This window comes from Tachypleus tridentatus, chromosome 12, assembly GCF_004210375.1.
Source record: "Tachypleus tridentatus isolate NWPU-2018 chromosome 12, ASM421037v1, whole genome shotgun sequence".
NCBI lineage: Eukaryota > Metazoa > Arthropoda > Merostomata > Xiphosura > Limulidae > Tachypleus > Tachypleus tridentatus.
The window spans coordinates 67,665,559-67,693,540 of NC_134836.1; the positions used below are offsets into that span (position 1 = coordinate 67,665,559).

Below are 27,982 nucleotides of genomic sequence, written 5' to 3' on the forward strand. Positions count from 1 at the left end.
TTTCCCAATTGTTTATGCCTAAAGTAAAAGGAAAAGACCTATTTTTATCTTCAAACTTTGCATTTGTGACCTGGAAGCGTATAACGAAAACATGATGGATTACAGTCGCAAATCGCGAAAAACTACTTACTTCTAAACATTTTTGTTCATTTTTGTAGAACTTTAGTATAAATACATGTAAATCTTGATTCACATGTTGTTTTATTCAGACCTTATGTAAATGCAAATGTGCAATTTGCCCGTTTTTACATAGAAAATAGGTTAATTTCTAAATTTCATTAACCAGGTCACAAAAGCAAAGTTTGAAGAGAATAATGGCCATTTTCACTACTTTTACAACGTAAGCAATTAAGAAATAACACACACAATCCAGGAACTAAATTTGTGCTACATAGTGTTATTTGTTTGTTTCTTGTATCAAATACACACAATGAGCTATCCATGGTGTACCCATACTGCCTTCGATACCTAATTTTTAGAGTTACAAGACCCAGCAAAATTAACGCTGAGTCACTGGAGCTATATATAAAAGCACGACTATACTAAAGCTTTCATAAAATATGAAGTCAACGTTAAAGACGTGTATATATATACAGCGAAGATTTACGCAGTTCGTCGTCCATTCTTTGGCTACACGAAATGTTTTCAACCTTTATACAGCAATACCATGTAATGTATATTGCACCATGAATTTACCAACACGAGAGGATGAAGCAAGATAATTCGCGTGATTCATTAAACTTTGGCACAAGATGTGCGTGTGTAACAACGTGCCAAGTTTTCCGTTGCTTTATTCGCTTTTTTTTTTTTTAATAGAATATTTTTGGCCAAGAAGAGTTTTCGCTAGTGTATATTTTAAAGTTTCAGGTGGAACTTTATATGATTTGGTTCAATAACAACAATTATAGTACTGTATAAATATATTTGAGAATTTAGTTTAAAACAAAATATTTTATGGGTGATTTTAAGAGAGTAAAACATTCATAAATGCGAAATAAACAGAAAAATAATCTTAATTCATTATATTATATTTCTTTCTCCTGTTTTTGAATACCATTGGAAATATTCTTTAGTTTTTCCATCTATATTGTTAAACGAGAAAGTGAAAACCAAAACAATCTGTGGTTTTATTAAGAGTGAATATATTGGCTATTTGGTTGTTGTTTTAATTTCGCACAAAGCTACACGAGGGCTATCTGCGCTAACCGTCCCTAATTTAGCAGTGTAAGACGATAGGGAAGGCAGTTAGTCATCACCATCCACCGCCAACTCTTGAGCTACTCTTTTACCAAGGAATAGTGGGATTGACCGCACATTATACCACCTCCCTACGACTGAAAGAGCGAGTATGTTTGGTGTGACGGGGATTCGAAGCCATTAACCTCAGATTAGGAGTCGAGTTCCTTAACCACCTGGCTATGCCGAGTCTGTTTGAAGTGAGGTAATTATTATTTTAACGTGAAAGTTTTAAAGCCTATTTCTTTCCTAAAATATAGTTAAAGGTACTTGTTACCCCTGCTTCTTGTAAAAGCACTCAGTGATTTTAATCTCTGACTCGTTCTATTGCATGAGATGATTATAGGATTTGGTTGGTTCTCCGTATTGAATTATAAATGTATCTGAATCTATTCGACTATCCCTATTATATGACACAGCTTACAGGCTATAGTCAGGTCTTTTTATTACCAAATGGGGAAAAATCTCTTGTAACTGGTGTTTTGTCTGTACTCTTGTATAGCAAGGATGATGGTTTATATCTGTTTTTTTCTACTGAATCATAGAAATTAGTCTCCAATTTTCTTTTTAGTGGTAGAGATTACAGTCTCCAATTACTATTTTCTGTTGAATGGCGCAAAAGTCCCTAGTATTTTTTTTTTCTCTTTTTGATGGCTGCTATTATATTCCTAAATCGGTTCCATCTATTGAATGGATAAACATGAGAGTCCCTAAGCGATTCTTTTTTGTTAATTCGTTATGTCTACTATGATTCCTTCCTTCGCATTTCGGTTGTTAGATGGTTGTTTCAGTTATGTTCTATTATAATCCCTTTTTGGCCACCATACCAGCCTATGGATTATAGGGTCTATGGTTCGAGTTCTGTTTAAAAAGAAATCGCTCTTCATACTTCGAGACTGTGAGTGTGTTATAAAAGTGACGACTAAATACCACTATTCAATGAGAATAGCTCAAGAGTTGACAGTGAGCATTTTTAACTAGCAGACTTCTCTCGAGTCTATCAGTTCAAAATTAGGCACGGCTGACGCAGATAGCCCTTGTGTAGGTTTGCAAGAAAATCCCAAATAAACCAAACTCTATTTGGTTTTTGCTTGGGTATAGCGTAAACTACGATATAGAGATATAATATTTCTAAAACCAACAAACTAAGTCGAGAAATAATAGGTTTTAACCGCTACAATTACAAGGAACTAAATATAACGACAAAAGTATCTAATCGGATTATTAAAAAAAACAGGTTCTCATATAAGTATTTAGTTGTGTATTTTATTTGATATCATTGACTTCCTCTTAGTCGATACTTTGTGACTTGACAATTTAAACATATAAGTGTAATAGTAATAGGTAAGCTGTAACGAGATATAAACAGAATGTGTCTCATGTAATTGGTTGATGAATTGATTTCTCCAATAACCTTGCTACAACTATCAAAAACTTATGAATTTATAATTGAGCTTATATATTCTCAACTGCAGCTCCATTCTAGGTAGGTAGACAAACCAAAGGGGCGGTTTGTGTTCAAGACCTCTCTAGGTTGCTTCGTAAGATATGCAGTGTTATAGAACTCACTGGTTGAAAGCACTCGTATATTGTCCTTATATACATACATAACTGGTACAAAGAGCCATTGTATAGTTTTACACAAATATTCGTAGTACACAAGGAAGCTTAATATATATATGTATACAAGTAATATATTTTCGTTTCTTTTTAATGACAAGCTAAAAAAAAGGCTTAAAATTCAATATTTATTAACGTTGGCCCTTCATTTCATCTATTCTTAACATTTACTTAAGTTCTGGGCCTATTGTTGCAACTTTTTATTCTATTTACTTAAATCTTATTCGTTCCTCTTTTCCGAAGGTAGGTACAGGGTGGCCCGTAAGTCCCTACCCATCCATATGTTGTGTCTAAACCACGTTATAATACTAATGATGAGTTGAAGGCAGCTGTTACCACGGCATTTGCTATGTTGAGGAAAATGTCTCACAGAACATGGCGTCGCATAATATTATACAGCGAGAATGAGGGACAGCACACAGATACACTGGATACAAAAAAAAAAAAATATATATGGATGGGTAGGGACTTACGAGCCATCCTGTACAATGGTACTGAAAGATTAGTTGTTTTTAAGTTTTTCGGTTGTTTTTGTGTTTAAGTTCCTGAGGCTTGGCAATTTACAATATTCTCACAGTGACGTTATATATTGGCTAAGCCTTCCTGTCGTCATAAGATTAGATGCCAGAATAAACAACCAAGTGACGACTTATATTGTTGTATATCTTTTATGTTTACTGTCTTGAATTCACCAACATTTTTTTAACGTGAACACTAAACAGCAGCTTTCGATGTGCCAGTTTTATCTTTTTATATTTCACAACTGTTTTTGCGTAACTTATTAAACCATCTATAACGTAAAAGCTCGTAATATCATACTATCCACAATCCTGTTTATTGAGCCAATGATGTTTCTTGCAACATATGCTGTGCTGATGACGTAGTTTGGAAATGAACGTGTTGAGCATAATATAAATAAGAACGATATTCAAAGAAAGGCATTTCAGTTATGGCAGTAGATAACAAAACAACATCGAGTATACAGATTGAAAAACCATCATCAAATAAGAGACGATGGAGAAAACTTTGTGATAAACTGGCTTCATTTTTAGGTAAGAGGATTGTAGTATCTGAAAATACAAGTTTTATTTTATTACTAGAAATTCAAATAAATCATGTAATTTTCATCATAATTCTTATTTTTTGAAGCCATATAACGTACCGACTTAATAGTCCTTTAAGAGGTTTATTAAAAACACGTTGTTGTAAGGATCTTTTAGATGTTTGTTTTGAATTTCGCCCAAAGCTACTCAAGGGCTATCTGCGCTAACTGCCCCTAATTTAGTAGTGTAAGACTAGGGGCAAGGCAGCTAGTCATCACCACGCACTGCCAACTTTTGGGCTACTCTCTTACCAACGAATAGTGGGATTGACCGCACATTATAACGCCCCCACGGCTGAAAGGGCGAGCATGTTTGGTGCGACGGGGATTCGAACGCCTTAACCAACCTAGCCATGGCGGGCCTAAACAAGAAGTGTCAAGAGAGATATTCAGCTGAACACAAATCAGTTTAATAGGCATGTTAAAGTAATGTCATGCATATATATAAATTTAACAACAACAAATACACAGTCAAACACATAACTACTTTCAATTTCATTCACGTTTATATATTCCAAATATTTATATCAATCATTCGGTCTTTTACTTTTTTTCTTTCATGAAAACACAACAAGAAAAAGAAACTTTTTTTTTTCTAATAAGTTTTTTTTTTAATAATTTACATTCCGCAGACAGGGATGGATACAGAGGGGGGATGCATCCACTCACTAGCCATACCAAAATTGAGTAGGTTAATGGGAAATCAGAAATATAAAGTACTGATCATCTCAATTAGAAAATTTTTCCTGTATGTTTACTTGTAATATGTTACTTAGGAATATATGAAAGTTCATTGTCACATGCACTATGTTGTGTGATTCAGTATACTGCTGTACGATTACTCGTAACTTGATATTTTAGAATAAAATCAATAAATGAGAGTTCATTGTTATATATGTTTCTTTTCTTTGTTTCTAAATTAATTCCATGAAATAGCAGTAACAAGGAAAAGTTTAGTTGGGGTCGGGTTTATGTCATTGTTACTTAGTCGATCATCCCCCCCCCCCACCAAAATATCCTGTATCCACCACTGTCCGCAGACCCGAATATTACATCTGTTTTACATTACTGGCCAGCTCAAAATCTCGTGGGCGCCACGTTTGAATCTGTGTTGATGCCCAAATACAAAGAAGCGACAACAATCGCGACACTCGTACAAGGATACCACAGACAGGTGTAATAATGCTTTATTTCTCGGGTACGGAACCTCTTAGAGCAGTTCTAACGACATTAGAACTCATGTAAATCACGAGCCTTCTTCCCAACCATGCAATTGAAAAGTTGCCTGAATGTTAATGCATTTCTAGTTGTGTTTCCATAGTGTAACAGTTAAAAATAACTTGTTTACTGAATCATTTTGTTTCATGTTATCGAATGAATAAAGTACAAGGTCAGGGGTAGCAAGTTGTCGTTACAATTTAGCTGCTGTTACAGTCAGCTAATTCTTTCATAATTTCTTGTTGAAGGCGAAAGATTAATACGTCACATATTAATTATTACCATATCTATGTATTACTGCTGCCTTGAAAAACGTTTTGTTTTTCGTTTTTAGTTTTAGTTTTGTTTTTTTAATACATACTTGTTTAATTTTACCAGATATCCACGATAAAGATTTTTTTAATTATCTGGTAGAGATGGGTTATATGTGTATTAATTTTTTTTATTTAAAACACAAATCAAGTAATATTTCGATCTCTTTAGGTCATCATAAGCTCAATAATGACTTGTGGCCCGGCATGGCCAAGCGTGTTAAGGCGTGCGACTCGTAATCTGAGGGTCGCGGGTTCGCATCCCCGTCGCGCCAAACATGCTCGCCCTTTCAGCCGTGGTGGCGTGTTATAATGTGACGGTCAATCCTAATATTCGTTGGTAAAAGAGTAGCCCAAGAGTTGGCGGTGGGTGGTGATGACTAGCTGCCTTCCCTCTAGTCTTACACTGCTAAATTAGGGACGGCTAGCACAGATAGCCCTCGAGTAGCTTTGTGCGAATTTCAAAAACAAAACAAAACAAAAACAATAATGACTTCAAACGTTTTAGTAATCTCTATAAACACACTTCGTTGGGTGCATTTTATTACACATAGAACCAGGTTGACGTCACTGTTTCAGTTGGTTAATGATGCCAACCCTAGTTCAGAGACTAAACTACAAAATATAAGCTTCTATCTTCCTAAAGTAATGAACACGTTATATAAAAACGAATTTGAGGACAGGATGCTCAGAAGTTCCCACCTTGATTTTGTTTTAAGGATAGTGGCTTTAAAGTTTCGTGAGTGTCTATGCATGAAAGAACTTAGAATATGAAATTATTATCTCACTCTTAGCCTAATAGAAACTAGTAAATAGTGAAATTTTACAACTTATCTGCTTCTGCACATGTAACCGTGAAATTCATGGTTCTTGTATACACTAGCCTGGTCAGTTGATAACTCAAAGTATCAGTAAATGTTACGTCATATAAGAACTTTGTTTCCGGCGTCGCTTCTTTGAGATTGGTTATGACACCGTATCGCCAAAAATCGCACATGTAATTTACTTCGTGTAGAACGTTATAGTGTGAGAGTATTACATCGAACCTCTCAGAAATGCATACAGTACACGGGTGAATTTGAATTATTACTTTTTATGAATATTCTCTACATGTGTACAACTTACAAATACTAAAAATATAGTGAGAGATTAAGAAATTAAAATAGGAAAGTAGAGAAAAAAATGTGTGGTATTGGAATAACAGGATAAGCAAATTTTGAAAAACATAAGACACTGAAAATGAGAACTGAGACGGGAGAACAGGAAATACAACAACAGAAAAGAGACACTGTGATAACAGAGATAAAAGTGTTTAGAAGAAATACGTTAACAGAAAAGTGTAGGAAGACTGAGCAAAACACTTATGGAGAACAAAGAGTAGATAGCTATAAAAACAGAAATAATGAATAAATTAATAAAAATTGTAGAATAAAAAAATACAGAAACATAAAGGAAAGAACATAGATGGAAACCAGTGGTATATGGAGAAAGGTTATGATTTTATCGACGTCAAAACGACATATCTTTGTTATGTAAAATCTATTGTAACTTGCCAACATGATAGTAAACTATTGTTTTATTGAACTATTCTAATCTAGAATTCATTAGCATACAAACAAACGCGGTGTGAACACCAGAAATGTTTGTAGTTATTACCATTCATCTACCTGTATGTTATCATAGAACGTTCTTAAACATCATTTAATATAAGTTTAATAGATATTTCACCCATTACATCTTTCATAGGTAATGTGAATTTATTATATAAGTTTTTGTTTTTTGATAAAAAAATAATATTTTATGTAATATATTGAATGAATGTTTTCTTTGAAATCACTAAGTTCATGTTCTGTCAATGGATTACAATTCATCTGTTAGATAGATCTGTAGCAGCCATTGTTCAAGTGCTCATTATTTATATCTATATTTTTAGCTTCATTTCTATCTGCTTATCTATTTGTTTTGAAAGTTATTAATCCTTCTGTCTGTTTATCCATCTATCATTCTACGTGTTTAGCGAATGTATGGTCTTTATTTATTCCTTTATCTTTATACATTTGTATATAACTTTATTTAGTCTTTATTTTTATTAATCTAATGTTCTAACAGTCCAAAATAACACGCCGCTACAACCAGGGTTCAACAACAAAAAACAATTAATTAAAGTATAACAACACTTGTAATAAAATTTAGCACTTACCAAAAGAAATTACTAAAAACGTACCTGGCCAGAACGTGATACTAATGTTAATTATATATATTGTATTATTATATAATAATTATATATATATATTAGTTTGTTTGTTTGTTTTGAATTTCGCACAAAGCTACTCGAGGGCTATCTGTCCCTAATTCAGCATTGTAAGACTAGAGGGAAGGCAGCTAGTTATCACCACCCACCGCCAACTCTTGGGCTACTCCTTTACCAACGAATAGTGGGATTGACCGTCACATTATAACACGCCCCCACGGCTGAAAGGGCGAGCATATTTGGCGCGACGGGGATGTGAACCCGCGACCCTCAGATTACGAGTCGCACGCCATAACGCGCTTGGCCATGCCGGGCCAATACCATATATAATATATTTCGTACTCTTATATATATATATATATTATATAGTAAGTTAAAAGTGTTGTTGTTGGGCTAAGGCTTCCTCCATAGTAAGTGTTTATGCCTTGATGGCAGTGAACTCGAAAAATAAACGATCAGCATTCACTTCACTAGAGAAAGGAAGAAGTCAATGAACCCGATCCTCTCGGGTTTTTATACTGAAATCCCAACAAGGGAGAGAGTGAACTTCACTGGCTTTCAAAACAATATATATGTTTGGAACTGGTTAAACGTCGGCCCGGCAGGGCCAAGTGTGTTAAGGCAATCAATCAAGAAACAATCAAGAGTTGGTGGTGGGTGGTGATGACTAGCTGGTGATGGTTTTACACTGCTAAATTAGGAACGCCTAGCACAGATACCCCTCGTGTAGCTTTGCGCGAAATTCAAAAACAAACAAACAATAACTCACTAACTATCTCGTGATTTAGTTTGTGGAGCTAATGACAGAATATTTATTCAATGCTTACGTCACGAATACAGCTCATGTGATCATAGGCTTACGTAATATTTTGCTACATTAATAATATCTGTATGTCACCGTTAGTGAAGCAAGTGTCACCTTTTTATTACTTAAATGTGATCCGCTAGAAAATTAGTTTGCGTTTTAATGTAACTAAAATTTAATAGATAAACTAAACAATAGGAATAATAAATGCATAACAACAATAAAATAATTCATTATCTCACAATGTTTCGCGAACTTCATTTCTCTTCGTCTGATTATTATAATATTTATATTTAAAGCAACAGGCAGGGAACTTCATTTTAACAGTATGTAGTATATGTATTTCCGTATACATCTATGAAAAATATTTTGTGCCCACAAGCACACACACAGATCTAATCTCAGTATAGAATATGAGTTACTACCTTCATTGTTTTGGAATTTTGCACAAAGCTACTCGAGGGCTATCTGTGCTAGCCGTCCCTCATTTAGCAGTGTAACACCAGAGGGAAGACAGCTAATCATCTCCACCCACCGCCAACTCTCTGGCTACTCTTTTACTAACGAATAGTGAACTTGACCGTCACATTATAACGCCCTCACGACTGAAAGGGCGAGCATGTTTGGTGCGACGGGGATTCGAACCCGCGACCCTCAGATTACGAGTCGAAGCCTTAACTCACCTGGCCGTGCCGGGCGTACATATGTCAACAAGTTACGAAGTGAGAAGGTAATGATGACACTATCAGTGCTGTGTTTACTATTTAGTTATCAGTCTTTTGTACTTAACAGTACTTGAGTTTTAGTATATTTAAGAATATGTTAAGATTAGTTTATCTTGAAATGTTTATATATTTGTTAACAACACGAAAATGCATGTTTTTAGAGATATTCTAATAATATTCAAACATACCATTCTCTACTAAGGAGGTCACCAAATTCATCAAGTGTGAAACAGCTGTATTTCTGCAAATTAAAATTTTATATCTCTGCGATTTCTATTACGTAATACTAGCATTAATGCAGTAAATATTGTTTCCTCATCACTCGAGAGTAGAAAAACCGTTTTATATTATTAAAGTACGTATATGCACATGATATTCAGAAAACGCTAGTTAAATTCAACAGTCTTTTCTTTAATTTTAGAAAGAACACATTCGAAAAGCGCTTTCCTTTGGGGGCAGACGTCTTTTCATGACGCCTTGCCCAGTCGGTTCGTGAGATATTTACGCTAGTTAATCCACCTTTGAACGGATACTGACTGCACGTGTTTTAAGAATATTGCTTGATAAATCTCACTTTATATTTCCAGGTTTTCATATTCCTCAATCAAATTTGGACCCCATACTTCGGTCTAGAACAAAACATACGCTTTGTAAAAACAGCGACGTTTACACCGACAGCTTTCAAAACGCAGATATAATGCCAAGTTGGAGTCAACAAATGATGCTTTGGAATAGTGATCTTTGTCACAGTGTGGATGACCTGTTAATCATCCAGTCTCACTGCGATGACAGAATGCTAACAATAGAGGGACTTCGTTGTCATTACAGTTGTTGTTTCTCGTAAGTGTTTCACATAAACTTTTGAATATCTTTTTTTTTTTGTGATGATAAATAATTCTAGTGCAGCTACTTATGGTATTTAACATTTTACACGTAGTAAAGTTTCTTCTGATGAAGCTTTAACAGTTTGTGGCTGGAAACAGTCACATGACTCCAGATACTGTGATATTAGCATACTGATTCTGTATCGCACAATACGTATTGGTTTTTTATCTGAAAATAGAACCCTCTTTCCCACATTACGTGGTCGGGTCTGATAATATATATTTTTCGTTTGTTAGGATACAGAATAATTATAAAATGGAATAAAACCACAAAAGGTACTGAACTTTAGTATCTAAATTTTTAAAAGAGTCATAGAATTGTGATTCTATTCCCATATGTGTATTTTAAAATATTGTAATACAGATGGCGTTGTTGTTTTAGATTTTAATAAACGCAAAGCTACTCAAAGGCAGTTCATTGTGTTGTTATTCTTTTATTAAATGTTAAAAGATATCATTATGATTTAGTGTGCATAACACACTCGATATCATGTTTTATTATCTTTTGTCTCAAGGATTAAATAACTAAACAAATCGGTGTGACAAAAGAAATATACTCTTACTTTCACTTTTAAATATTAATGTACAGATGGTGCTTGTGGTTAGTAAACAGCTAGTTTTGTTTGTAATTAAGCACAAAGCTAAACTATGGGCTATCTGTTCTCTGCCCACCACGGGTATTGAAACCTGGATTATAGCGTTATAAGTCCGCAGACATATCGACGTGCCACTTGGGGTACAACAACTGGTTACTAATAGAAGAGTACTGTGTTACTTTTCTATAATAACAAAAAAGAACTCTGATATCTGTGGTTTAATTAGATTAAACATCGTTTTAATCTCTTTAGATGATCTCTGTAACATACTTATTATCATTTTTTTTCTTTTTGAGAAACAAACAAATTTGATTTCACAAGTAGTTTATGAAGACAGATAAGCAACTTATGACGGGCTTTCTGGCTTTGATTGCGAAGAAAAATAACGTAATCATAAACACGATAGAAACTTAACTGTTTTCTATTCCGTTGTGTTTCTCAATCGTTCCTTATGTTCCGAAACACTAATCCTGAAGAATTGTGTGTAAGTGATTAATAGCTGTTTGTTTGTGACATCAACGATATATTTGTACTGATTTTATTGTGGTTGACATTATAGGTTGATGGCCTACATATGATAATCTAACTGTTAATCACTGATTACTTCTTTCTGTAGTACCAACTATTGGTTGCTTTTATGCTTTTATATAAATACATGTGAATATTATGCTGTTATTGTTTGCTCTTTGCGGAAAGTATACAAATAATATCTGCGCTAGCCGTCCCTAATTTAGCAGTGAAAAACTAGAGAGAGAAGGCAGTTAGTCATCACCACCCAGTGCCAACTCTTGGGCTACTCGTTGATCATCGAATAATGAGATTGACCGTACATAATAACGCCCCACAGCTGAAAGAGCTATCATTTTTAGTGGGAAGAGGGATTCGTATCCGCGACCTTCAGAATGCAAGTAGAACGCCCTAACCATCTGGCCGTATTATAGCTATCATGTTTAATTAACTTTAGGTCTAATATCCTTAAGTACATTTCAACTTTTGAGGCCTAATGACGAGTTATATTATTCAAATACTGAGATTATTACACAATTGTTGTTCTCTACTTCATACATAGAGTAAAACAACTATAATTTTCAGATGTTAAAACGCATAAAGTGGCGTACAGTCTTATTAAGGTTATCTAAGTTAAATAATGGACTAATGCACGCTTTTGACTTATTAGTACAACTACAACGAACTCTTCGTTACCAATGCTTAGCAAAACAAAAACGCAACAGTCTTGAGTTTAAATCAGTTTCTCTCAATTGTATGTGTGCAAAGTGCATAGTTAGAAAAACATCAAACATCGTATAAGTATTATAAATAAATGTATTCATTACTCTCTAAATGAACTAAAATAGAAGAGTTGATGTCGTTCGGAAGTGCAAATATCGTAGTTACACTTTATTTGCCCCCCAGTGGCACAGTGGTATGTCTGCGGACTTACACACTAAAAACCGGGTTTCGATACTCGTGGTGGGCAGAGCACAGATAACTCATTGAGTAGCTTTGTGCTTAATTCTAAACAAACAAAATACACTTTATTTGGTTTGACGACTCAGACCCACCCGAAAATCTGTTATAACTGCTTATTAAAATTGCTCATTTTAAGTTCGGTAATATTTTTGTGGTTCCAGACGGTGTACATAAAACCATAGCTCAGGTAGTCTTAATGTTGTATGGTAAATTTGTGGAAATGAAGAGCTTCTTCCACGTGTTTTGAATTTCTTTCAATGGTATGAAAAAAGATGTTAACTTGCTGAAAATGATTTACAGATAATAAATAGCATGAGTGTGAAGAAAGTTATTCGCCAGTGCAGGTTCTATCACAAATAAATGCAATATGTATGACAATAGAAATGTGTAAGAACATCGAATTTTCATGACAGATCAGCATCTAGAAATACGATAATATTAGACAAAGTAACAACGCTTTAAGTCATATATTATCATATGTTAAGCCATTATTAAAAATAAATCAACTAGAAACTGTTAAGTAAGTGATAATACAACTTAAATCAAATTATTAGGACGGAAATATGTAAAAATATCTAAGAGTTATTCAATGAGTAAAACAACTACAATTTTATTGGCGTTAGCAATTACACATAGTTTGATACAATAAATTTATAATGCCAGTTTATATATCTGGGATTAAGTCGCTACAGATATATTAAAACTAATCTAAATTGAAATGCAAGCAGTAAAAACTATTATTTGTACTAATTTGTGATCAATGGAGTTTAGTAATAGAGATAATTATAAAATTCATCTTCGTGAAGCTTACTGAACCTACAAAAATAAAACACACAAGGAATATTATTTATATGACCATTACGTCATTTTAATGAATTATGCGTGTTTGATTGACCACTTTGTCGTTCTTTACACGACTGAAATTACATTTAGTGCCCCGCCCCCACCCCAGTGGCATAATGGTATGTCTGCGGACCAATACTTTTAAAATCAGGTTTCGATATCAGTGGTGGACAGAGCACAGATAGATTTTTGTGTAGCTTTGTCCATAATAAGAAAACAAACCATTTAGTGGCATTATTTGTCAGCGAACTGACTAACTTGTAAAAGTTCGAAATTAATATTTTTAGGTGGCCATGAGTTGTTTACACAGAGTAAATATTTTTGAGAATGAATAGTGAGAGAGAGAAAGAAAAAGTTATTTACAACTTTATGCAACTATTATGGAAAAAAAAAAAACAATTTCTGGTCACCCTTCCTAAATTTCACTTTTTTAGCCCCTTAGTGACAAAACGGTATGCCTGCGGACACACATCGCTAGAAACTGGGCTGCGATATGCGTGATGGGCAGAGCACAGATAGTCCGTTGTGTAGATTTGTGCTTACTTCCGAAGAATGCCTTCCAGTGGCTCAGCGGCATGTCTGCGGACTTACAACGCTAAAAACCGGGTTTTGATTCAAGTCGTGGGCAGAACACAGATAGCCTATTGTATAGCTTTGTGCTTAATTCAAAACAACAACAACTTCCGAAGGAAAAAATACAATTTTTTGTGATTTAGTGCACCACCTAACGATTCAAGATTTGATTTATTATATGAGATAAAAACCTTGAGATATATTTTTATTTGTTATGAATATTTCGTAAGAGAAAAACAAGTGCACTGACTAAAGGTATTATTTTTTATTAATAATATTCATACAAAACAAATAAATTGCACAGAAAAAAATTGTACATAAACCGTGGCAGTAACAAACTGTTCTTTTTTGAATAAAATTTAATATATATTGTGTTCTATGTGAGCAGGTGTGGGGTGAATTGGGCTGACAGTCACGTATCTTTAGATTGTTTTGAGTGTGGTGGGTACGCTATGCAACGTCCCTGTCTCGTGTGTGATGGCAAGTGCAAAAGTGTCTGGAGCAGAAATGTGACTGCAGTAAGTATATCAAGAGTTGTGTTTCTGGAAAATCCTGCCCTCTAGTTGTATTTATATAATAATTTATTTTCTATTATAAAATAATAGTATAGTTGATATTTTGAATTTTGTAGTAAGCGTTTTCCGTTATTCATAATGGTGTATAAAATATTTGAGTTACGAAAAAACGTTACTTATGTTCTGTTTATAATTTAAAATGTCAACACAAAACTCTCATTATGAAATAAGAAAAAATTCCACATATTCCAAGTTGGCTTAAAACTATTAAGCATTGTAAATATTAGACCAATCACAAAAAATAAATAATAATAAATTTCCCGTCAGAATTAGCCAATCTTGTATTCATGAACAGAAACGAAAATCTCTAAAACAATATGTTAACCTTAAATTTCGCATAACGAAAATATATGATATAAAATAATTCAGAGTATCACTATTTAACACTATTCAAAGCCTATTCCTCAGTAAACCTGTTTTACTATCGTGATATTATTTTTTTTAATCATGTATATATTCATATACCAGTCAATGGAGAAGTATAATCATGAGGATAAATCGTTTGACTTAAGTTAATTTAACAAGAAAGTTTATCATAGTTTGTGTATGTACATACATAAGGGTTAGACCCAATACTTATTCAATATTCTTACAGTTGGTTTTTCTGTTTCAGTCTCATGACAGTAGGCAGGCCAAGTGGGAAGGCCGTTGTTACAGATCATCTGGAAAGCTACAAGATCTCCGCAAAGGTTTTAAACAGGACGATAATTGCGAGTTCTTGACGAAAGATTGGAAAGAACTGAGGCAAAATTTATAATCAAAAATAAGAGTATAAAATACAACAACAAACAGGAACTTTTCACGTGTAAATATATCGCTTTCACGTTTGTGTACATATTACATGACATGTAACTCTTTTTGTACGTAATACGTCTACGGTGAAGGGCTATTGATGTTAGTTTAGGAAGAAACATCTTTATTAAAGAACATCTGATATACGTCTTTTGAAGATTTACAAAATATTACGTTATCTTCCGTGGGAAACCCATGGTACGAATCATGTATTTCAACCATTTTTATTTTCATTCATAATAAAATACGTAGAAAAATTTATTATGAAATGTTAATAAATACTGAATGAAAGCAGTTGGTTAACTGTAATTACCATGACAACTAGATAATGTTATCAAAGAACAGACAACGAAGCAAACAAAATTATTACTTGGTCAGAATTATTACAGGTAAAGTATTAATTGATGCCTAACTGCAGTGAAAAAAAACTTAACACGTTCTTGTTTCTTCTATGACACTGCGACACGATGCCTGGCTGTTTATTAATATACCGCTACCCCCTTCCCCAAGTGACACAGCGGTATGTCTGCGATTTTACAACGCTAAAATATGGATTTTGATATCCGTGGTAGTTTTGTGCTCAACTTAAAAACAAATAAAGAAATATACCTCAAATCAAAATACCAGATGTATACTCTAAAAAGTTTATTCGTTTACTCGGCCATGCGTAAAGTTATATCAGACAGCAACAACCAAAATGTTTATTGAAGTTATTTGGCCTTGGACACAAACGAAGGCCTTATAATGTTACATACTAATACGTAAGCCAAATAACACTGCTGTCTTTCCTGTTAAATATACTTGGGACCACAAATGTTCTAAACGGTGATATATAGCAGTAATCAAGACATTTATTTATATTTGTTTAGAATTAAGCACAAAACCACACCACGGGTATCGAAACCCGGTTTTTAGCCGTGTGAATCTGCAGACATACCGTTGCTTACGAAACTTATATAATTGTATCTAATGGTAAAGGCCCGGCATGGCTAGGTGGTTAAGGCACTTGACGCGTAATCCGACGGTCGCGTGTTCGAATCTCCGTCACACCAAACATGTTCGCCCTTTCAGCCGCGGGGCGTTATAATATGATGGTCAATCCCACTATTCATTAGTAAAAAAGTAGCTCAAAAGTTGGCAGTGGGTGGTGGTGGCTAGCTGCCTTCCCTCTAGTCTTACACTGCAAAATTAGGGACAGTTAGCGCAGATAGACCTTGTGTACTTTGCGCGAAATTCAAAACAAAACAAACTAATGATAAAAATATTATTTAGTAAGTTTCAATTAAAGCAACTGATAATGATATCTGGCTTCTAACAGTAAGAAAAGTGGTGATGAATAAGAACAAAACATTTATTTAGCCACAGGTAAAATATCGATGTCGCTGAATGATTACAACAAAACTACTTGTTATTATTTATTTCTCCTAACAAAGGCCTTTGAGTCCAGTGAATGACTACTTAGCTTAATTAAAAAAACAACAACTTGTTATGATTTATTAGCTGTACTATATAAAATACTTTGGAACTCTATGGAGCACACAACATCGATATTTGGACAGAGCCTAAAAACAAACACTAGTTTGTTTGTTTTGTTCTTTTACAAAAGAGTAACTTAATGTCTTCTAACTTTCATTTGAATTTGAAACATAGCAGTTACAGAAAGTTAACGAAAGTAGAGAAACATTATTCTACGCAGACTAATCACGTGTTTAATATATCTTAATATGTTAAGCGTGTGCTAAAAAACTCTGCACAAATAAAATATAAAGTCAAGTGGCTAAGTGGCAAGTCTGAGACATTGTCATGCTGTTTATTGTGTTTCTATATCCGCGTTGAACAGAGCACAGCTAGCCCATTGTGTATTGTTGAGTTTATCAGCAAACAAATAATATTTCTTAGATGAGTATCTGGAGAAATTTGCCGCAAGAAGAATTACGTTTCTATGGTAACACGAAGAAATGAAAGATCAACACAAAAGTATTCGCCCAAAATGCTTATCATTATTATTTTGTGATTAAAAAAACATACCATATTCTATGCAGGTATTTAACAGTTTTAAACTTCATTAAACACCAAAGAACTTAACATAATCGTATCGAAAATGAAATTCAGAAGTAACTATTCTATTAGTGTATTTCTTTTTTAAGTATAATGCTTGTTATATTCCACACTCACTACAAAAGTACTAATAACGGCTATTTTTTAGTACAAATAGCAGCTTATGGGATTTGTTAAAGAGCATTGCAGCAGCTCAGCAGTATGTCTGTGGACTTACATCGCTAAAGACCGGGTTTCGATACCCGTGGGAGGCAGAGCACAGATAACCCATCGAGTAGCTTTGTGCTTAATTCACAACAACAAATTTGTTAAAATTATATTTTCCATTAAAGATATTTTGTCAACTAATTCCGTTTTCAAAAAAACTAATGATTAACATGAAAAAAATGACTTGAAACCGTTCTCTAATTTATAATATTTATCAAATGTCATTTTTAGAACCTATAAAATAAAAAGGTGATACAATAAAAATATAAAACCTACGTGTCTGTTTGTTTGACCTTTATTTAAATTCTGGGCCAATCTCAATCAAAAGTTGTGGAATGTCATTGAGCATTTATTATCTTAGATTTAATTTAACTTTAATTAGATCCATAGATGGCGCCACATCCTGATGTAGATATTGCGTTAGTATTATGTATGAAGAAGACCAATGAAATAAATGGCCTCCACTATTTCGATAACACATAAACTTAGATGAGGTTTATGCGACAACAGCCACAATAAGGCTAATAAGAAGAGCCGTTTCATGAGTTTATATACAGATTCTATTTTGACTGGTGAGATAACAACTTCGGTCCATAACACAGTTCTGCAGCCAATGACTGTTAATTAATTAATAGCGTGAGACTATGAGGAAGGAACATTAATAGCTGGGTGTTGAATGCGGGTAATAGAATGTCACTATATTATCAGCTACGCTACGTATTATAATTTATCTTGTTTGTTTCTGTTTTGAATTTCACCCAAAGCTAATCGAGAGCTATCTGCGTTAGCCATCCATAATTTAACAGTGTAAGATTAGAGGGAAGACAGCTAGTCATCACTACACACCGCCAACTATTGGGCTACTCTTTTACCAACGAATAGTAGGATTAACGGTTACATTATAACGCCTCCACGGCTGAAAGGGCAAGCACGTTTGGTATGATGGGAATTCGAACCCGCGACTCAGATTACCAGTCGAACTCCTTAACGCGCTTGGTCATGCCGGGCCATAATTTATCTTGGACGAGTCTCCGATTTGTTATTCCACGTACGTTACGTATTACAGTTTCAAATAACGGAAATTTTAATTTTAGAAGTTAATTAAATATTAATATGTATCAGATTTATATTTACCAACAAGATTGATGTACACAATTTGCTTTCTTAACACAAATATATTTTTATTAAAACATACAATTTATAGTAACAGTTATAACAAATAATGGTTTACATACAAGAGTTTTTCAAACTTAAAAACTATCTTGTCTAGAACTGAATGTTTTATAGAGGGTCCAGGTCCACGGTAAGTTAATGATGAATACTGTAATAATATATTATGTTATAAACAAATCGTGTGAAAGTTACGAATTTTTAGTTATTTATCACAGCATCAATCCCTATGTTTTCTTAAGTTCATAACCCGTCCAAAGGACGGGTACCTCTGTTTGTATTTTGGACTCTTTAAAAGTCAGTTGTTAGGACATGAAATTAAAACAATATTCGTTTGAAAAACGTAGAGTGCCAAAAATTGAATATTAATACACACGTTTTAGTTTTGTTGTGTATTTTTTACATAATTTGATGTTTTATTTTTCTTACAGTTATTTGTGCTTCTTATGTAATTTAAGATTGTATATTCTACTGGTTTGCAACTTATTTAATAAATATTTTTAAACAACAAAATATTGTTCAGGAATGTACTGTGACAAAACTGTGGTAGAATCATGTATTGTGACGAAACTGTGGTATAATCATGTATTGTGACGAAACTGTGGTATAATCATGTATTGTGACGAAACTGTGGTATAATCATGTATTGTGACGAAATTGTGGTATACTCATGTACTGTGACGAAACTGTGGTATAATCATGTATTGTGACGAAACTGTGGTATAATCATGTATTGTGACGAAACTGTGGTATAATCATGTATTGTGACGAAACTGTGATATAATCATGTATTGTGACAAAACTGTGGTATAATCTACTGAAACTTGATTTACTTTAGAAAACAAGTTTATTTGGTATCTTCGATGTTCAAATTCCTGTCATTTAACATGTAGTTGGCGATAAGAGCATCAACCTGAAAGTAAAAATTCTTTGTTCACAAAAATATCAGCCGACCTCAACACCAGTTGGCATTAAGGTCGTAAAAAAAATAAACTGTAAAGTTCTAAATGCTCTTTTACTAATTTACGACAGCATACATTTTATACATTCGTTTTGTTCACAAACAAGCACGTTAGAGCTGTACTGTTGGATAAATAAAACGACTCTTAATTTCTGAGAAAAATACTAATTATATTATATGCAACATTTAAGAGTGCTTTTAAGTATATGAAAGTAGCTGAGTTTGTGGATTTTTTTAAACGTATATATTTACATGCTCTACATTTCACATACCTTAAACAAACTTATAAGAGACTGCTTTAGACTTCTGTTTAAGTTACGTTGTGAATCTGTGGTAACTGTGGTCCTATAACGTTCTTTCATCATGAAACAAATAGTTCCTGACAGAATTAAACCAAAAAAATATTTTCACATAAAATTCTCATCATTTAGAATTCGTACCCTTGTTATTACAACTGAATATCGGTTTACACTCAAAGAAAACACAATTGCTGTTGAATCGCTATACTTTCAACATATATGTAGTTAGTACCAGATAGCTTGATCCAGAACAGTTTTGCCATTCAGCTGGATCAAAGAAGTGATTTTCTCGAAACATCTTGAAATATTTTGCATCATAACATTTCACCTGTGGCTTGGAAAGCAAGGGCTGTAATTCCCTTCTATTTGGTGTTTTAACCACGCGACTTTCACAGTTTATGCAGTAAAACAAACAGTGATCGTTCTGTACCTGGTAGTTATCTCCTATAGTGATGAACATTTACATATGTAGTTTCGGCTTTTTCCTTCCCAGTAGCCTCAGACGGCATTTTTGTCGTGTGCGAACTCATCAATTTCAGTGTCAGTTTTCTAGTCCAGCTAGTGCACTAAATGTTTTCCTGTATCATAGACACAACGTATAAATGTTCTTCACAGGCTTCCTGTCAGCTGCAAGTAATATATCATTAGACGAACCTTCTACAGTATTAGTTAATGTCCAACTACATTCATGTTGTTTTCATGATACTGTCAGGTACCAAAGTTAAACCTAGTATTTACACTATTACATCCATTCCTTTATCATCTTGCCATAACACTTCTTATGACAAGTGACCTTTCCAAGTTGTTGGTAGGAAAGTAACTTGGATTGGCATATGCAAATCTTAACCACTTTAAATATTTTCGAGGATAGTGTTGGACATCTACTTTAGGGCAAAGACCATAATACACTATGCCACTAGAAGGCGGGCTTTTCCACCCATGTGAGTACGTTTAGCAAACAGCTTGTAGACCTTTGCTCTTCTCTGTGTGCTACTATAAGAAATGGTATGTTCTTTCTATCATACAAGTAATGACATTAGTATTTAACGTAAATTATAGTTTAAATTAGTAATTTTTCACCTTACAATATCTGTGTTTAGGAATCATGAGTGCACTTTTGGTATATACAGTTGCACATTCCGTTGTAAGACATCTTGCTTGATCATATCTTGAGACTGCAGATTTGATCATGAATCAAATCAGCAAAACATTCTTGATGGAGATCAAGCATCTTTGCATTGCATCCCTTCAGTGTAATCTCCATTAACTTCTTGCAAGTGGCAGACAAACGATACACAGGCAGAATGATATGATAAACTATCTTTCATATAAAAGCAGTCTCAAGTGTGCTTTCATTACGAAACTCCACTTACAGTGTCTAGATACTAAAGTTAAAGTGTTTAATCAACAGAAACCCGTCAATATATTCAGACGTTCATTGTCTTACAATAAAAAGGCTCGAGGTGTCTCATTTAGTCGTATAAAATGAACGCAGTATCCTGATATAGCTTCTTTCTTCCTGGCAATTACTATTGGCGATGATAAAGTAGTCTATAAAGTTTGTATAAATTTTCCTACAAAATATAGTGCACCTTAGTGCTCGCCGTGTCCCCAGTGCTCCAGGAAAGCTACTGTAGTGGACGATTTATTGCACGTGCACTGCTACGTTAATATTGTGACATGTCACTGTCGCATGAGCTAATTAGCCATGTGATTCTACAAATATAATAAATATAATCAACAAGCTACAGAGTTGCTGTTTCTGTTTGGATCTATATATCTGCACAGTCCTCAACCCAAAATCGCAGATATGTAGCCACGTTCATGCTTTTAACCACAGTCTAACAGATCTAAGCTGAATGCTACTGCTAGCCTTAGTGACTTATTGTATCTTTAAATATTCCTGCATGCAACTGAATAACCAATTATCCACAATAACAAAATAAAACTAGAACTTTACCTGTGTAGTAAACTATGGAACATCACCTTATTATAAGGAGGCACTGTTATTCTCTCCTCTATATACACTCTTGCAGTCCACTGCTCTTCGGCTCTGTTTGGCCAATATTACATCAGTTCTTCAGTGGTACAGGCAAAATTGATTGTAATCTTTTGCAGTACCTCCGTCTCAAGAACATCAGTGCCAAATTAGAGGTTATTAATGTCATTCTTTAAATGACATTTCATAAACACGGCTTGAGATTTACATTTATTTCTCGTTCATTGTCATTCACCAGAATTTAAGTATCTAATGACAAGAGTAGTGGTCTGACATAGTGAGCCTGATATTCTTCAAGAACTACCAGTGTTCTGGTTGCTCCTATATGAATCAGAAACTCAGTCTCTCGCTCCTATATCCTACCAAGCTCCACATAGCTTACTGAGTCATCAGTCAGTCTTTTTTACTTTGCTTTTCATTAGTATGAGCTGTACTGGTTCTCTGATACTTCATGAATCATCAGTTAGAACAAATAGCCTTACCACATTTGTTGCTTGCCGAAGTATGTCCAATTTTCTTGCTGAAAGCCCACATTGTATCACAAGTAAGACAGAGACCTCACTCCTCTTATGATATCATTGGTGGAGGTATCATCAACATTGGTCTGTAAAAGTACGAGATGACTGAAAGAGCCCTGCCTCACAGCACTAGGATGTGTGGCTTGACGGTTAATCCTTAGTATGATTTGAAACAGTGTGGTGGAGGTATCTGAACAAAATGACCTGTCTGAGGTGTAGAAACAGGTGGTGCTGCAGGATTCTTCCTGTCCTTCAAAACTGTTTAAAAGTGTCTTTGTCAAGATGAAGGTCTCCCTCACATCCACGTGGTGCTCATTATTTCACCTGGAAATTTCTCGATGAATTTATCTACAAATATGCCTTTGGGGTCCATTGAACTAACCAAAAGGTCAGCTTTAGTATACAGATCATCACTATAATGAACCAAACTCATAGTGACACGTCTGTTCTCAACCTTAACCTTGGCCATTTGATTGACTTGATTATTCATCCCAATTTAGCTATGACTGTCTTGTTTGAATCCTCTTTTGTACGTTGTCCAACTGCTTGTTAAAATCCACGGCTGGATTGTTTAAACTTAGGTTCAGGCATTGGTTTACCTGTTCTTGAGTTAAGTCATTCCAAGAATGTTTGAGAGTCTTCAGAATATACAAGGTCTGTTCAAAAATACGCGGACTGACGTTATAAAACAAAATGTACTTTATTTAGAAGTTACAGGTTCGGGACCCCTTCAAAGTACTCTCCTCCCCAACGCACACACTTATCCCAACGGTGTTTCCACTTGTTGAAACAGTCCTGGTACGCTTCTTTTGTAATGTCCTCCAGCTCCTTCGTCGCATTTGCCTTAATCTCGGGAATCGTCTCAAATCTTCTTCCTTTCAAGGGTCTTTGAGTTTGAGGAACAAGAAAAAATCCAAGGAGCAAGGTCAGGTGAGTAGGGGGTGGGTGGGGAAGAACAGTGATCGAGTGTTTGGCCAAAAACTCACGAGTTCTGAGGGCTGAATTTCGCAGCAACGCGGTGCATCTTCAATTTTTCGGTCAAAATCTCGTAACAAGATCCAACTGATATCCCACACTCTTCAGCAAGCTCCCTGACAGTCAGACGTCGATTTGCCCGCACCAAGGTGTTGATTTTGTCGACGTGTGGATCGTCAGTTGACGTGGAAGGACGTCCAGGACGCTCATCATCTGTCGATGGACTGTCGACCATCCTTAAAACGTTCATGCCACTTGAAACATACCGTACGCTTCATAGCAACATCACCGTAAGCCGTGTTAAGCATAGCAAAAGTTTCAGTCGCAGATTTTCCAAGTTTAACACAAAATTTCACGGCAAGTCGTTGCTCCTTCAGGTCATTCATTCTGAAATCCGCCAAACGAAAAAATCGCACTTCACTTAAAACTGCGTAGCTAATACACAAATGAAGATATATGCAATCGGGAAATGGCGTCGTAATCAGCTGATTTGTGCGAACCTAGCGACACCAAGCGGATTCCCCTGGAACCAACTGGAGCCGCGCAATTCAAGCAGTCCGCGTATTTTTTGAACAGCCCTCGTATTGCACAACTTCTTTTGTCACACTTTTGAAAGTTGTAGACTAAATCTGCTTGACTTCACACATATAGACCAATGGTCTTAGACAGAGCCTCCTATATACTAGTTTTAAATCTAACTTTTCCTCTTGAATGGAAAATATCGGATTTTCCCATTGCGTTACCCACGTGAGCGGTTATTGTCATTTAACATATAAAATGTCAGAACTTTAAGATACAATATAGCTTACTAATAAAGGATACTGTTGTCACTTACGTTATTTGCAAGGCACTGCAGTTTAAAGTGTGTATTTCCATAGGCAGAACAGGTATTGTTTCCAGGAAACATTAAAAGAGCAAAGACAATTAGATCATAAGGAACTTAATGGTTTTCTGGACCACGTGTAATGTAAAATCTTCTTTGACAAAGGATAAATGAAACATTTTAATAGTAACTACATTACAATAAGAATGTAAGAAATGCATATGTGTGCATATCATTTTATGCCAGGTTAACTATATCTCATCATTAACTATTATTATTCTATTTCTATGTTTCGCTTTCATCTTATTACTAACTTCTCTATGACAATATTGTAATTACTGACGAGAATGAAAACCTACAAGTAGCTAACAAATTCATTTTTTTTCAAATGCGAACAACTTATTATTATTTTTGTCTTGCCACATTTTTGAACTTGTTATGAAGTTAGAGGCATATCTTAAGAATGTATCGAAACGCATCTGAGGATTTAAACACAATGTATATATTATAAATGATTACTGTAAGTAGTAACTTATCTTTGAATCAAAATATAATAATCAACTAAGATTTTCTATGTTGTAACTCAGCTACCTTGATAAACTCTGGTATTGTCCAAAGACCTTTTCAGCATCAGCATGCAACAGACAATGTATGGTCGAAATGGAAATTTGAAAATGCTGTGATTTATACTGTTATTGTTTTCTGGATTTTCACACCTCATTTAGAAGAATAAATTTATATTATGAATGCTATATATTTTTCAAATCTTATATAAATATAGGTTCATAATAGTGAGCAAAATATAACTGAAATCAACATACAAATAATACACATAATAGGAAATGTTTATAGTGCTTAAAAATTTGTATTTTTTAACCTTTTTTTAAATTTAAATTTTGTTACTTATAATAATTGGAATTTTATCTATTATTTTACTAATATCTTAATTCGGTATATTCAGTATTAATAAACGCAGTGCCACCAGTAAGATGACATGTTATTTGTCTGTATACTTGCAAACTTACGATGCTAGAAACCTGATTTTGATACCCGTGATGGACAGTGCACAGATAGTCAGCCATTGTGAGCTTTGTGCTTAAATTCAAACAAAGAAATAAATTAGATATAGTAAGAATAACGTCACTGAAAATGTCTAAAATACTGCATATATTAAAAACAAATACAACATTAATGCTTCGCGGTTTTTCCATATTTACACCATTTTATCATTATATTTTGTTTGTTTATCTGATCAAAACTCTATGTATACGATGAACTAAACGGTGAGACCAGAGAATCAAATAACTAAGGCATAATGTTTAAATGAAGACCAAAGAGAATGCAACCAGTCGGCATCACCCGCCACCTACTGCTACACTTAACTCAACAGATGGACTGTCTGTGACTTTAATAACGCACCCACAATTAAAAGTGCACATCGTGTTTGGTAACACCTTATCTTCATCCTGTTATCTTCGGATCCACAGTGGATAGTTAGTCAACAAGCTGCGTTCGAATCTCGTCACAAATATTGAAACTGATTTGTGCTACAAAACGTTACTGTTGTTAGACGATAATTAATTAATGCACTTTTGTCCAAGAAAAACACATCCTTAACTGTATTTAAGTGCAGTTAATAGAATATTTGATGTTTTTAATTTGGATTTTTTTCTTATACTGTGGGTAACTTAGAGACTAGTTATTTTAAAGCTATAAATAAATTTCCTTAGTTATATTCTATTATTTGTTTCATGTTAGTCTCAATAACAGAATATATTAAAATGTTTAGCATGTCTATGTTTTTATTGTGATATTTGTATTGTATAGGTTATTTTTTACTGGTAAGTTGGATTATGGGTTTATAGCTAATTCAAACATCCCAAACTGGTCAAACATAGTGAAATATAATTAGCTGAAAATATCGTTAATAACATGAGCACATAACTAATGAAACAATGCATTCTAATCTTATAAGAACAAATATTTAACCATTTATATTCATCGACAGGTTGATTTTCAATTTTGGTTTGAAAAGTCAGTTTGCTCTGAAGTTCATTAATTAGAATTTTAGTGGTTGTCAGTAGTGATGTACCCACAGCAGTTAATACATAAAATTTAAAATTTTTGCCCGATATTTAATTTCAATATTTATATTACCTTCCTTTTAACAAACTGTATTAATTGTTCGTTTAAATCGTTCCAGGAAAGTATTTGTTTGTTTTGAATTTCGCGCACAGCTACATGAGGGCTATCTGCGCTAGCCGTCCCTAATTTTGCAGTGTAAGACTAGAGGGAAGGCAGCTAGTCACTACCACCCACCGCCAACTCTCGGGCTACTCTTTTACCAACGAATAGTGGGATTGACTATCACATTATAACGTCCCCACAGCTGAAAGGGCGAGCATGTTTGGTGAGATGGGAATTCGAACCCGCGACCCTCAGATTACGAGTCGACTGCCTTAACCCACCTGGCCATGCTGGGCACCAGGAAAGTAAATGGTGAAAGAGAGAATTTTTTTAATTACATTACCTTGAACAAAAAGTTGATATATTTTATTATCATGACATATAAAAGTAATATAAACATAATCTGAAAAACAGTGCTGGTGACAATAACGATACAATTTACAGAGTGAAGTTCCTGAGAAACAAACTATTTTAAATACAACAAATGCATAACAGCAATAATTTTTAAATAGTCCAGACTTGTATTAAAGAACATTATTATTCTAACTAGAACATTGTCTAGGATATTTTTAATATTGGCATTTGCAAAATTAATAAATTCAGAAATGAGTCACTGTATTTAAATTATATCTGTAATAAAGTTTGTGAATTTTACATTTAATAGTTTGAAAATACGATTGTGCATCTAATATATAGAAGCTACATCTGTATAAACATTTGGTCTTGAAATTATTTTATAATAAAAAATAATACATATTTGCAGTTGTAATTAAAATGAAAAAAATCACTAGAACTTTGTTTTTTGCGCAAAGCTACACAAGGGCTATCTGCGCTAGCCGTCCCTAATTTTGCAGTGTAAGACTAGAGGGAAGGCAGCTAGTCATTACCACCCATCGCCAACTATCGGGCTACTCTTTTACCAACGAATAGTGGGATTGACCATCACATTATAACGCTCCTTGGCTGAAAGGGCGAGCATGTTTGGTGTGACGGGGATTCGAACCCGCGACCCTCAGATTGGGAGTCGAACGCCTTAACCCACCTGGCCATACTGTAGCTTTTGAAGAAACAAATTTATTGTGATCTCCTATACATTTTAATTAATCTTTAACTAAGCATATTTTCAAGACTTAAAATATAAAACAAAAAGAGTCGGCTACAACAAACGCAAAAATGTAGAACATGTTATAAACGTATTACAAGTTTTGTAATGATTGTTGTACAGTCATAAAAAACTAAAAAAAAAAACAATATTTTTTTAAGTTACATAAAATGTGAAGTATCATAAGTTTAGTAATATTATCACAGAACATAAATAAACATTTATTAAATAAGCCTCAAATTTCAGATGGAACTAATGAGACAAAAATTACGTATGCTGTCACCTACAGAAGAGATCTTGCTGGTGTGGGGAGCTTTGAGAGTTGGCGTTTTGTTTCTTCACTATGGAAGAAGACAAAATTAACATAATTATAACTAGTTCAAAATACTAACAACTAAAAATATAATAACTTTATTAAGTTATGCATAGTCTTTAAGTTATAGTAAACATTACAAATAAAACTCGAATGTTGTTAGAACAAAAATTAATTAGAACAATCACTTGAGACGACACAGATAATTAAAACACTTGTTTAATCTATTCAAAATTTGTTTAGACTTGAATAACACTATGTAAAAAATTTTTTACTTTTTCTTGTTCCTGGGCAGAAAGTGTTATTTCCCAATTGCTTATGCCTAAAGTAAATGGAAAAGACATATTTTTCTCTTCAAACTTTGCTTTT

At 34.1% G+C, this 27,982-nt stretch overlaps 2 protein-coding genes across 9 annotated transcripts in view; one reads left to right on the plus strand and one right to left on the minus strand.

The window, feature by feature from the left end:
- Window positions 1–3,550: 3,550 nt before the first annotated feature.
- Window positions 3,551–15,262, plus strand: LOC143233474 (uncharacterized). Its single transcript, XM_076469744.1, has 4 exons — window positions 3,551–3,908; window positions 9,856–10,108; window positions 14,023–14,152; window positions 14,823–15,262. The coding sequence occupies exons 1-4, from the start codon at window positions 3,806–3,808 to the stop codon at window positions 14,964–14,966; spliced, it is 630 nt and encodes a 209-aa protein (XP_076325859.1). The 5' UTR covers window positions 3,551–3,805; the 3' UTR covers window positions 14,967–15,262.
- Window positions 15,263–17,018: 1,756 nt separating this feature from the next.
- The window catches only part of LOC143233469 (cell adhesion molecule Dscam1-like), a 134,570-nt gene continuing 123,606 nt past the window's right edge, over window positions 17,019–27,982 (minus strand). For 6 of the 8 annotated variants that reach the window (XM_076469727.1, XM_076469733.1, XM_076469730.1 and 3 more), the window contains one exon: window positions 24,605–27,641. In XM_076469727.1, coding sequence (XP_076325842.1) covers window positions 27,580–27,641 — 62 coding nt within the window. In that variant the 3' untranslated portion in view covers window positions 24,605–27,579. Of the gene's footprint in view, window positions 19,350–24,604; window positions 27,642–27,982 lie in introns of those variants that run through there. The other 2 variants (XM_076469729.1, XR_013018184.1) reach the window with 2 other exon arrangements.